General features: G+C 44.8%; 1 protein-coding gene across 5 annotated transcripts in view; it reads right to left on the bottom strand.

Annotated features, from left to right (window-relative positions):
- PUSL1 (pseudouridine synthase like 1) overlaps nucleotides 1–13,815 on the bottom strand; it is a 28,054-nt gene that overhangs the window by 11,717 nt on the left and 2,522 nt on the right. For 4 of the 5 annotated variants that reach the window (XM_074892854.1, XM_074892853.1, XM_074892855.1 and 1 more), the window contains 2 exons: nucleotides 7,589–7,776; nucleotides 668–817 (listed from right to left, as the gene is read on the bottom strand). In XM_074892854.1, coding sequence (XP_074748955.1) covers nucleotides 668–817; nucleotides 7,589–7,776 — 338 coding nt within the window. The remainder of the gene's footprint in view (nucleotides 1–667; nucleotides 818–7,588; nucleotides 7,777–13,815) is intronic. The other variant, XM_074892856.1, reaches the window with a different exon arrangement.

Consider the following 13,815-nt stretch of genomic DNA (forward strand, 5'->3'; position numbering starts at 1 on the left):
CTCCAAGAACACAAGTGAATACTGAGCTAGATACACTGGTTTGTTATTGTAGGGTTGCTCAGAGTCATTGGCTCTCGCTATTCAAACATACAGGCACTCAGAATGGGAATGAGAGCGCAGATTTACATGCACTCACTATCAGAAACAGGACTAGGGGGAAAAATGAAAAAAGAATTCTCAGCCTTCATTCTTGTTTGCCTGCATGGTCACACCTAAAACTCCGAGATCTGCTGTGCAATGCACTTCTGTCTGTCTGCATCATATCAGAGCACTGTTCCCTCAGCCAGCTGTCCAAAGGGGTTTGCTGTCTGAATTGGCAAGGTCACCTGAGGAAATGCCCCTCACTTCCATGGGGAGGGACACACAGAGTTGGTGAAGGACCCTCCCTGGAGTCACTGAGTATTTCAGCAGCGCTAAGCACGTTTATCACAGGTACAACTGACAGCATGATTAAAGAGAGCTGTAAGTCTCAGGTCTCGATGAACATAACGCAGTGCAGTTGCACTGATGTCAACAGGGAAATCTTGTCAGTACGAACGGGAAATCTGGTCTCACATGTGGAAACTGCCCCCTCCCTGCTCCCCCCAAAAGCCAAGCCTTTCCACAGTAGCTCCCCGAGGCTGGGAAGGCGGGGGGGGGGGGGGGGTGTTTAATGGAACACACTTACCCACCCACAGGAGCCCAGCAGAGATCCCTTTCGAACACGGGTACTTCGGAATGATGAGCGCAGCCCATCAACAGCCGATAAATGTAGGTTCTTGACAGCACAGAGAAACGTGCGTGGAAGCTATTACTCACTGGGTAGACATTCAAAATGCTGTTAGGACAGAAGAGAATGAGTGAGGTGGAGAGAAATGCCATGTAATAATTCAAAAGCTTTTGCCTGGTTACCACATAGATGGGAACTGAAACACACAATGGGTTCTCTGAGAAACTGCACTTATAATTAATTAACTATCATTCTCTCCTGACAGCCAGTGACTAACCAGTGACCAAGGATTTGCACCTGTGGGCTGCCACAGGCATCTGTCAACTGGAAGAAGGCAGAAGAGCCTCAGCATCACCCGTCACCAAATACACAGAGAAAACGACTGTGGGTCTCCTATCAACGTTTTTGGGGACACTCACACCATCACAAGAGGCTAAGACGGATCAGTCCTTCAGTTGAGAAGTGGCAACTGATAGTGTGTTTTCTTTGTTGCATAGCGAAACCAAACACCTCACCCAGTCCATCAAATTGTACTGTATAGCTGAGGGCACGTGGGCTCCTAGCCAGGCCTAAGGGGAGAGGCAGCAATTTCCCAGAGCAAGCTGACTCCATCCCCAGCTGAGGAGCACACCTTACAAACACTGCGTCCTTCTGCTTTGGCAGAACCATGGTCCCAAACACAAGTGGGAAGGACTCCCCCAACAACAGATACCTCCGTGCTCACTCTCAAAAGCAGCTATGCAGCTCATTGTAGCAGATGGAGACAGCTGAAACTAGGTCACTTCCCTCCCATCTCCCCCCAGAGCCTCCAAGACAAACAGGACTTTGCTGCAGCAGTGGTAAGAAAGGTGCATCCCACCACCGCCTAGATTGAGTCCATCTGAAAACAGCAGAATGCTGCATGCAGGAGACCTCCTGGAAACCTACACATCTCACATGTGCAGAAAACAGCTTTTGAGAATGTTCATGTCTACTCATCTTCCACTGAGTCTGGGCAGTTGAAGGCAGCTGAACTCCTGTTTTCTTCTATAAGCAACAGAGAGAAGTCGCCTTGTTTCTCTAAGCCAATGCCACCGTTACCATCAAACGCAGACAGCTTGGTCGCCAGAAGGGACAGTACAAAGGCTGTAGAGAGGGGAACACCCTTCCCTCTGGCAAGGCAGAAAACAGAGCCTCCCTGTGTTTCTGCACCTCCCCCAAAGTGTTATCACCGATTTGAACATGTCAGCAGCAGTTTTTACTGGATTTGATTTCCCCTTATCCCAGAGTACTGGCTACACACCGGACAGCAGGGAGTCACTATTACACAGGCATAACCTCTCTGCAGGTGTTACTTTAGAGGATACCTTCTCCTTAAAAGGTAGTTTTTCTCCTGCTGTGTGCCTTTCTGTCTTTGGAGTTTGGCATAGTGAGGAGAAGGGATGCAGGGCAGCCAAAAAATGTGATACCATTTGGGACTCAGTAATAGACAAACCTATTTATTTACTTTAAAAAAGGTTGGTGCTTCAAGGATTTTTGCCAGCTCAAGTGCCTCTGGCTCACATCCCTTGACTGCAAAGGCTCAGACCACAGAAGAAGAAATTAAAGCTGAGCCACAGGCCTCCACACATATTTTCAATAACAAACCCAGGAGATTGCTCCACTGCTATAAACTCTCAATAGAAATGCAAACTACATCCTCCAGGCCTGCAATGGAGTTTGAACCTAGGACCTCCAGCCTCTCCTAAACACAATAATATAATTATTACATTTATCTTCCCCTGTCTACATGCCTCCACAAGCACTTCATCTATCTTGAGCTTCTCTTGTTAACACTTAGTGATTTTTATTAAATAACTATTCTTTTACTCTCTCTGATAGAGTGATTCTTTCAGAAAAGCCTATTTATGCTCACATGATTCTTCAGTGCAGGCATCCTTTCCTGCCTCTCCCAGCAGATGCAATTGCTACCACAGGCTCTTTCTAGCTGGGAATATCTTTCCAGCATTTACTCCAGCAGCTGCACTTCAGGCCTGGTTAAGATCCCATTTTTTGAAAGACTGCTGGTAAAAAAAGACTCATGGCATTCTTTACCATTTCAACAGAGTCTGAATGTCAGAGGAGGTTGAAGGTAAAAAAGCCTGAAGACATCTACCTAGAAATGGCAGTGTATTAGATACCAAGACATCCTCCAGAAGCACATCCTTCTCTCTCCACTGACAACAGAAACTAAATGCCAATTTGCAGGAGGTGGGAGGAATCCCACCTCTGTCTTGTCACTCAGACACCTTTTACTGCGTGCTTACAAAACTGAAAACAGTAATAGAAGGTGTGAGTCTACTGTATTACCACAGCAAAGTCCTCCTAAAGTCACCCCATCTATGAAATACACTCTGATCTTTGCGGACAAGATCCTTTCAAATATGCTTTGCAAATCTAGAAGACAGATCGGTTGATAGAAGAGACACATCATGATACAAAGAAGGTTATTATTGCTGATAATACAGCCAGCCAGCTTGGAATCTTGTTTCCCTTCCAAGCTCTATCGACAATAATGTGTTCTCACACAGATCCCTCTCTCCATCACCCCCTGCTTGCAACCACATGAAAGTGCTGACTTTCTTCAGCATCAGGAGAGATTTCTTCTTGGCAAAGTAATATTTACAGAGGGAGGGATGGTTGCTGAATACGCTCAGACTCATGCCTGTCACCAAGCTCCTTAATGGAAAGCAGCTGAACCATTTTTAAAAGGTTCAGTCCAAGGGAGGAAGGAGGAGGCGAGCTGACTGCATCCTGACAAACTAACGGATCAGGACTGTATTACATTCTACCAGAAGATATCACCCCTCCTGATACGTACCCGTCAGATCTTAGCGCGAGACAAAAAGCTTTTCCCGTCTGTGAGATCCTGCTGCTGCCTCCTTTGGGAGACACTAACTTAAAACTTTCTTCAACAGCAATGCTGTTTGCTCTTGGACTGATCAGTCAAGGCATCACAAAGCCAGCTCTAACTGTGTGTCTGTATGGCTACTAGTATTGGAAGTGGCAGGGTCACAACAGTAGTTTCAGCTCTCTAGGACAACTTACTCCATTACAGCTAGACAACACAACTCACAGGTTACAAGCCTAAACTCAGGGGGGAGAGACTGAGATTCAGTGGCTGGTGACACATAGAACAGACTGATTATCGCAGTGGTACCCTCTGGCTGCAAAATCAGCTAGTTTTGACTCCCAAACAGCTGCTTTAGCCTTTTAAGGAAGGACATCAAAACTATGACCTATTTCATGTTCCCTGTTACTGCTAGAATATCCAGAAAGGATTTGATTTCCAGGGTGCATAGGTTCTGACCTAGTTTTCAGTCCAAGCAAAAATAACCACCAAAACTCCACATAAGTCAAATTCTATTTCAGAATCTTTTTTTAAATTGACACAGCAGTCTGAAATCATCTCCAGCCCCATCCCACAGCAGCTGCATTAGACTCTTTACACATATGCCAAAGAAGGTGAAAACTATCAAGGGACAGTAATTCACAGATGTTAAGCACACAACTTAGCTTGAGAGATGTGCTTTGTGTTCTGGCCTCTCACTGCAGCGAATCTAGCTGCTACTTTAAGAGGCCAATGGAGGAACTGGATTTGGAAGGGTAGAACTGTCAATCAAATATTATTGGGCTAACCCGCAGTCTCAGGTTTGGGATGCATGATCTGACTTGTTACCGGACGGCTGTCCGTGGGCTGTGTAGTAAAAGCAGTGAAATCAGTATTTGTTTTTCCTTCCAGTACCCACTGTGAAACCTTTGCTTTCAGAGAAAGACTCAACCAACTCTGCAAACTGCTAAAACACATTTTTGCAAATAAGGTGTGGGGGGAAGAGAAATTTCCCTTGCAGATTTCTGGGGACTGACAGTCATGCATGTCTAACGACAGCCATGCTCTGCATCAAGCCCAAGCAGCTTAACAGTCATCTCACACTGCCCTTAGGCTGAGCTCACCCACCCCAAGGCCATGCAAGAGGGTCTCATGGAGGGACAGTAACAGCTAAGCTAATGTGGGCAGTAAGACGACCGTTAGGATCAAAGGGGAAAAGCGGGGTGGCCTTGTGCTGTTCCCAAAACTGAGGGCTGTCAAAGGAACTGTAAACATCCAGGGAAAGAGGTCAGTTAACATAATAACCAGCCACTAACAGGAACTATGTGCCTCTAGTAATAAGACGCTCTCAGTGCCTTCCTGCCCTCTTTTCCTGTGCTTGGATTCCAAGGATTTTACTTCCTCTTCCCCTTCACCCTCTGATGGCTCCCCTGGAGCTTGTTTGGAGATAAAAGAATGCAGCTGGCTCCAAGCGAGCTGCTGCAGCTTCTGCTCCAGTCAGTGACCGAGCTGAGAGCCCGCAGATAAAAGGTCCCGCTGTATTTAAATAAATGCAAAACATCACTGACATACAACTCCAGAAACACTGCAAGAAAACACTGCAAAACCCAATCCTGAGGCCATGAGAGCTACAGACACTCAACACTTCTTTGGCACAGGCCTACAGAAGGCACATAAGTGGGATCCCAGTCACCAGGTACTTCATTACAGCAGCAAACATCAAGTCACCACTGTCTCACACACACTCGTGACTGTCAGCATCGGTTGGAAGTCGATCCCTGGAATCAACATGCCCTCTAGACATGATATAGCAGCACTCTGGAGGCTAAGCGCATGGTCTGGGGAATGGCCACTGGACCAGAAGCTGACCCATTCAGCCCATCTCCGATTCACAGTCAGCCGAAGGTCTGGAGCAAGTTGTGTCAGGGACTGCTGAACAACACAGCACTAAGGTTACTCCAAGCAAGCTACTGCTGGTGGGCTGGTTTCCAGAGGTACTGAATGGCCACCAGTGTAATCAAAGCTAGAGAAGACTCTGTCATCTGGGACTGCTTTCCTTGTATTCCTTCCTTTGCTTAAGGTTTGAGTGTTTGCAATAGGCTTTGAAAAAGTCAAAACAGCTGATTGAATTGCAGATCAAGACTTTCTGCAGAGCATGCCACAGCTTCAGCCAACTCGTACTAACTCACTCTTTGCTTTACACAGCATGTGGAACATGCATGAAAGACCTCCTGCCAAAAAAGTAACACCATGATCCATCTCTTCCTGAGACCCCAAACTATTTGAGCACATTTGGAACTGGAGTCACTGTTCCCCAAGTCCTGGAGAACTAGAATCCTCCCTTACAAAACCAAGAACAGATCCAACTATGATGTCAGTCCTCAAATCCCAGGCCTTGCTATGTCAGCATTCAGGTCAGGCTCTGTTTCTCAAAGAAGAGATTAGAAAATCAAACAGACTGGGTGAAGTAGGAAGGAGGAGTGTACTACATAGTAATGTTGCTACTCTTACAACAGCCCCTTCACTGGGCTGGGGAGGGATGTGCTTTTTGTCCTGAGCTCTTGCTCTGGCATAGGGAATTTGACTCCATAATCCTCCTTTATGTTCATGCCACCAGATATCAGAAAGACTGCAATAAGATGAAAGAGAGCAACCTGGGCCTCTGAGTAATTACCAGTTGGCGTCTTGCATCAAACTTCTGCTCACGGAAATACCTCCTATAAATTACCTATCTTCTTGCACAGCACTCTGAAGAGCTTTGACACACTCTTCAGCAGGATGCCACACAGAGATTCAAGTCCTATTGTGCCAAATGCTGTATAGATAAAGACAGTCTGTGCCTTGAAGAGTTTTTAGTTGATGCAAATAAGACAAAGGAACACAAGAAAGAATAGAGTGCAGCAAAGCAGCTGCTGGCAAATGGCATGTTGATTCTGTGAAGTAGCACAGATTTGGCTTTTAATCTAAAAACCCCAATGTTTCATTCAATTTACACCTTAACCATAAAAACGCACCCATGTCTGGAGAAGAACACAGAAACTGTTTGACAGCTGACAGAGAAACTGCACAACAGCTTGGGAAGAAAAGCAAAGGACATGAAATTCAATCCATCTTTTGAAGAAATCACAGGGTGTAGTAATTACTTATGTAATTGATGTAAATTCCTAACAGAAACTGTTGGTTTAATGATAATTTTTTTCTGACTTTGAGGGTGGGCATTTAGACCTAGCTCTCACACAAAATAAGCCCACTCTGAAATTCTGCAAGAAGTAATAACTCTAACAAGAAGAAGGAAGAAAACAGGAAGAAGAAGTGTCTGTTCTGCTCTCTGTAGACTGCTGTATCAAGTTCCTCGCTACATTCATATGCAACTCTCCCTAATCATTAGCAGTCAGGTAGAGTATGGAAAGGACTTGATCTATCCCATTGAGTAAAGTATCAAGTCTTGCTACAAAAATATTAAACTGAGGCTTTTGATGTAACTTCTCTAAACCATGTCAAGTGGTAGCCTTGGTCTGGCAGGGAAGAAAGGAGTCTGATCATATGGGAAGGGAGGAGTCGACTATGCTAACACTAACAGCAATTTTGTTTGCTTGTTCTTCATCTTTTTGCATAGTTATAGGTGAGAGACAATACTGCAGCCAAGTTCTTGCTAATTCAATAAAGAAAGAAAGATAGGGAATTTGGGGAATAAAGCAGCAGTGAAAATTAACATTCTAATGCTCTGGCTCACGTGTGAAACTAGAGTCATCCCAGTGGATTCAGTACTTACACGGTGACCCCAATCTCTCACAACTCCTCTTGTTTTAGGGGTACCAGCACAGATCTCCTGAGAACAACAATAATGGTGCAACAAGACTGATCTTTAACGTGTCAGGTAGTAGCAGAAACACACATGCAAGGGAGTGGTTTGCCAACACATCTAACAGGGGAAAATCTATCTTGTGGGTGAAGATGGGAGATCATTGCTGCATTGTCTCCAATCTCCAACATGGGTAAAATAAAAAATTTTGACTTGTCACCAAACTCACCGGATTGGCTCAGGCCTCAGGTGGTAATTAAGAGTGTAGATGAGCTGTTTCTCATTAAAAGCTGGCTTCCCTGGTGCCCTCTGGATGTCAATGTGAGCAGAGTTGCAGAGTGCATGGACACCAGTATCTGTTCGGCTGGAGATGTGGAACTCGATGGGAACAATGGGGTTTAGGTGCTGCGCTGCCTTCTGAAAGCCAACACAAGATGGAATCATGAACAGCAGACTCACTTTGAGCTAGCTACAAAAAAACATCCTCCTCCTTGCTAACCACAGGTCTCCTTATTGCTCACACAGAGAAATAATTGGGAGTTTTACTGTGGGCTGCAAAGAAAGGGATGGGGAGGAGCCTGTGTGGGGGACAGTGGCTTCCCACTTTTTGTCCTGAAACTCTCTCAAACAGAACATCCAAAACGCCATGTGACCTTCCCGACATGTACAAAACAAAGTAAAAATAAAATTCATCTCCTTATCCTTTGCTTTTTATCATTGAGTGAGTGGGAAAGAGGACAGAGAATTACCCATTTAAATCAGACATCACAATTTACTGCTAAGAACTGGACTCCACTGCTTCAGCAGCTCTTAAAGAGCTGCAGAACCCAAGCCTTAAAGGGATGGAAGCAGCACGCAAGGATGTCTGTATGACATCAGCCAAGGAGCTCAGGCTGATCCTCTGCTTCCAGTGCAGGCCAGAACGGTGTAAAATCCTGCAGCTTCTTGCTCCAGGCGGCAGCTCTTTTCCATCCACAATGGGAGCAGGGCTACAGAGGGCAACACGCTTCCATTAATTGTTGAGAGCAGAGGAGGAGCCAGGGGACCAGACGGGTAGTAGCATAGCACTGATGTAATGCATTTATTAGTCCCCCTGAGAAATATAAACAGATCTAAGAATCAAGACACAGTTCTCATAAGACACACCAGTAGTTGAGGGGCTGACACTGAGCTATCCCAGCAGGTACAGATAACCACAGGACAAACACACACCACCGACAGCCATGAGATGGAATCCCCTTATATTCGCTGCTTCCACAGTTGCATTAATGCAGAACTTGGCTAATTCTTGAGAGACTGTTTTCTTCAGGAGCTAGAGTTGCCTTAACATTCAGACAGTGTCTCACGCTAAGACCTCTGCCATAGCAAGACTAAAGCAGAAAACGACAAACATTATTTACATCATCACAGTGCTCAAGTTTTACAGTCACAGAGTTCAAGCTTCTTGGAGCCAAAAGGCCCTAAAATTACTCTGCAGCTGAGATGTACTTTAAAAATTAGTTAGCAAACCGTATTGCAGCAAACTCAAACTTACTATTCTTAACACAAGGGGAAGGACAGCAATTGAGATCCTCTAGGTTCTGCATATGGATTTTGGCATGGATTTGCTGGAGAATCCACCTGCAGCTAGGACTGTTGTTCCCCTTTCCCAACTGCTCCTCTCCACACAGCTGGCTTTTATCCCCACCCTGTTTCTGCCTTTCCGTTCTGCCCACTAACAAAGGGCTGGAAAAACAACTGGGTGAATTACTACAGGTTCCTGCTGGGTAAGTAAATAAAAACCCTGCTAAATGAGTCATTAATATGGTGTCTTTTAATAAAGATGTGCACACAAAAGAGAGCAAAAGAGATGCTAACATGGTTAATTAGATGCTATATATTTAAGGGTCTGTCTAGACTGGCCCAAGTTTAGCAAAGCCAAAAAGGGTTTTGGTAAGGGACAAACACTGGTAGGTCAGGAAGTTATTGGAATACCAAGGTTTCTAATGCAATGTTAAAGCCATAGTAGGTCTTAAAGTAGGTTGTCGGAGCACTGCAAAATACAACTTTTTTCTTTGTAAGGACAGGCCCTTAGACAAAAAATCCAATGTAATTTGTTACAGGGGATGAGTGAAGTATATCTGAAAGACTGAAAAACAACAAAGCAGAAAACCAGATGAATGACTAGAAATTTCCTTCTCTTTCCCATCTCCACTTCTGCACAGTCAACCCAGCAGCGGTCTTTATTAGATTTTAATTTGGTACCAAGAGTCAATAAAGATTGAACTGCTGACTCACAAATACCTTCCAGACTCCTACTATTTGAGCAGACAGGATTCTGGGGTCTCAGAAATGTACCATCAAAATGCACAGGGAAGCAAGGAAAAAATGTAACTGAGCTGCAGGGGAAAGCTTGGGAAACAGAACAAAAATGACCCTAGCCCTTTCCCCTTCCTAATCCTTCTATTTGGAGTTCACATGTGGTTACAATTAACAATGAAAATCTTTATTTATCACCCTTAAGCAGACAGAAATTAAATCGTTTTCTGCAGTAGACCTTGGCTTGTGCCTCAGCAATTTGTCTTAAAGCTGAAGCTACATTTTAAGAGCAAAGTTTCTGCAAAGATAGGTTTGGGTTTTGCAGGCTCCTCCCTTCCTCCAACCTCTTCTTCCCCTCCTTTCCCACCAGGCAAAATCCAGCCAGTGGGAACACAGCTGAGAGGGGGGAGAGGGAGAGAGAGAACAGGAGAGAACATGGAAAACATCCTCCTTTCTTGTTATGGGCTTGGAGAAGTTTGGATGCAGCACTCCTTTGGATCCCACACTGCATCCCATTTCACTCACTGCATCTGAACAAAGCTGGATAATGAGAACACACTGTTTGGATCTCCTCTCCTCTGCCAGCGGGAGTTGAGCCCTGTTGGAGGGCAGACTGGAGAGGAAGAGAGGATTGCAGACTCCAAGGCAAATCTGGTTGCACCCCTTGCTCAGGTCAGCCAATGAATCCACAAAGGTGCAGGACTGAACAAATTCAACAAATGGTATTTTCACAGCTGCCCTTCTCCAGCACAATTTTCTCCCAGGCACACCTCCCTGGAGAGATGACTGAAGGATGTATGTGCTGGGCATCCAAGGAGGAATGTGACCACCATCAACAACAAATCAGTTTTGAAAGCTGAAAGCTTTGTTTGTCGATTCTTCTTCCAGCCTAACAGGCACGCAGCTGATAATATACTGTCAACTGCTGCTTCTGGTTCTAATATTTCATTTATACCCCATCCTAATTAATCTCCTTAAAGAGAGAATTTCTGAAAAGCTGAACTTCTTCACAGGCAGTTCAGGAATGACCCCTTCACCTATGCAAATGTCTCCTATCTGCACCATCCAGATATCCTTTGAGCCTGTAGGCAGCTGAGAGTTTCCTCCTCTGGTGCCTGTATACTTTAATCTGTTAATATCACCCACACTGAATTTCAAAAAAGGCGCATTATTTACATTTAGTAACTGCTTGGACAGCAACCAGTTTTTCCTGCCCTTTCAGAAAAAACAAGTCCCTAAAATAAGCAGGTCTTTCATCTAAGGAACCCAAAAGGCTTTACTGCTATTAATCCAGTTCCCTACCCTGTTGGGTATCATCTGTGGATTCCTATGGGGGAAACTGAGGCAGAAGCACTTTACCTGTGGGCACCCAGCTAAAAAGCAATAGAGAAGATCCAGGAGTAAAGGAGCTGGGTTGTCCTCCCACGTGCTCAGAGCTCACAGGTCTCCGCTCCCTTCGTTAAGCCACGGAGCATGCAAATATCCTTCATTACAAACACTGAAATCTTGGCTTGGCACCTGCTGGAGGCCTTTCATTGAGCCAGATCTCACCCATTTTTATCTAACCTTTACTTCCCAAGTCATAGTCTTTCAGAGTACCATATTCCTGGAGCAGCAACAAGCACCCCAGGGTGTCAGTTCATACCTCTAACACCCTGCATACCAGCGATGCAGGGGAAAGTTTAGCATTTAGCAGGTCTGTCCTGCTAAGAGGTTTCATTCACTACCATATTTTGAATTATGCAGAAATTTCCACTGTTGTGTGCCAGAATGATATGGATCCACATTCCAGATTGCTATTATTACTCACAGCTCAGTTCTCACTCTGTACAAATGCTGGAGAGGCAAGAGTCCCATTAATGTATACCACCAATGGAGGGGAAGCAAAAGTTCATCCACTTCTCTCCTTGAAGTCTAAATAAAAAATCCTCAAGATACTCAGCCATCTACCTCTACAGACCATCTAGAAACCACAAAAGGAACCTGCAAAATCAAGTGTGGATAGGTGCATTCAAGAGAAACTGTGCATTAGGAATGTTTTGGAAAAATAAGTGTATTTTTCTTTCACAGCAGCTGGATTGCTTACTGGTTTCATCATGCACAATGGTGTTAGTCGCACAGACACAAGGGATTGTGCTGTGTTGCCAGGGATGCTGCACAATTTATAACTTGCTGCGTTCTAATAAATAATAACATGCAAGCTTCTGGTTGCAAGTCATCACAGCCTCACTGACTCAATGGGTGCTATGTCAACTGAAACTAATTAAAAATCTTACTCATTTTTAGTGGAATAGATAAAAGTCGAAGTGAAAGCCTGGAAGAAAAAGCTGAGAAAGTGGCTTCTGCTAGAGGAAAGGGTTTCCAAAGCAGTCTCCTGTGCTGCTGAAATTATTATCCAAACAGGGATTGAAGATGACAGTTCTCTTGGTCCATTTGCCTTTCTTCCTTTTTTTTTTGGCGGGGGGGGTGTGGACAAGAGCAGGAGGTTGTACCAAAGCTGCCTTGCATAGTAAGGAGTTTGTGTATGTTCTTTTTCTCTACTCTTCTACTCCCCCTTTTCCTTTCATGAGGAGTAATATCTGGCCTTAGCACAAGGCTGCTGGCCAAAACAGAGCTTCGTGTGGAGAAGATTAGTTTTGGGCAGCATTCACCAGCACAATGGGAAACAGCACACTCAGGACTTGGTTCAAGCCAAACATGAAAAAGAATTTAATTCTGTAGGTCCTAGCAGACCTTGCACAGGGAGCCTGTTAGCACAAGCAACAGCCACTCACTTTAGCAAAAGGTGCTACACAGGAGATCTTCCTCCGCAGGAGGGACATTCGTAAGAACGCAGACGAGAGGATGAAGTCCTGCATCTGTTAAGTTTTCACAAGGAACTGGAGGGAAGCCAAGTCACAGGACTCAAACTTCCCCATCTGGGCAACCCAGGTCTGGAATTTTGTTCTGGACCCATCACTGGCCAGCTGGGCTTCCAAGTGCTTCAAGACAAATAAGTTGTCTCCAAGGAAGAAAGTGTTGTCTGCAAAGCCCACCGCCCTCAAAGATATATTAAAAGCTCCTTCAAAAATCTACATCTGTCCCCCAACTAAAACAAGTCTCCATTTCCTCCAGACGGTCCCAGGGCTCTGTTACATAGCAGTACTGAGGACTACAAAAGCTTCCATGTCCTGGGTGATACCGTGCTTTACAGTGACAAGGGGTTTCAGACAGGCCTTCTGCTCAGTCCCAAACCAGCACTTTCACCTTATCACACAGCAGGCTGCAGTACACACTCACAAACCAGTCCATTACACTTTTAATTACACAGTTGTTGAAACACAAAGTCTACACCTCACAGGTCATTCGCTTGCCTGTAACGGCAAACAAATGTCTGAACATATTTAGCATACAATAAGGATCTCATTACAGATTTAATTTTACCCTTCCCTTCAGTTGCCTTCCTGGCTTTGGAAAGTTGTGAAGTTCAAGGCTGCACAGAAATGGAGGAAGGAAGATAAATTCCTACAGGCCCCAGAAGTTTTCTATTAAAGCTGCTTTAAGACTTCCCATGTGGTTCTAATAGACACAGCCCTGCTCAGCAGTGCCCAGCATCAATACCACCACATGAAAGCAAAGCACATATCCCAGAACTGGCCTGCAAACTGCTGATACTGTGAAAAGACAACACCAAATAAGTTTATCTTTTTCTTTTTTTCTTCGTCTTTTCTCCTTTAATCACCCATCCTACCCATTCGCCTGTTAAAACAAAGTTACTTGGATAATGCAAAACAACTGCTGGGCTCACCCAAAGTCCGGCGCCTGGGGCTGAGACATGGATGGTTCAGAGGATTAGATAAATGAGATAGAAAGTCCTTTGGGGCTCTTCTTTCAAGATCTGCACAATATTTATACACTTTCTCCACAATGGTGTCAGGCAAGAAGCCATACAAATACACTCTGAGAACTCTTATTCAAACCATAATTCATCATGCTTTCCTTCTGCAGACTGCTTCGCAAGAGCACGCAGGAACTAATCACCCTCATTCAGTAAACCAAGACACAGCATGGAAATGTCTTGGCCATGGTCACAGCGTGGCTGGGTGGGACAGCTCCTGGACCAACTCTTGTCCTTCCAAGACGTAGTTCGGCTAACATAGCTAATTCAGGCAGAGCACA

Source organism: Strix uralensis, chromosome 23, assembly GCF_047716275.1.
Source record: "Strix uralensis isolate ZFMK-TIS-50842 chromosome 23, bStrUra1, whole genome shotgun sequence".
In the NCBI taxonomy this organism is placed as follows: domain Eukaryota; kingdom Metazoa; phylum Chordata; class Aves; order Strigiformes; family Strigidae; genus Strix; species Strix uralensis.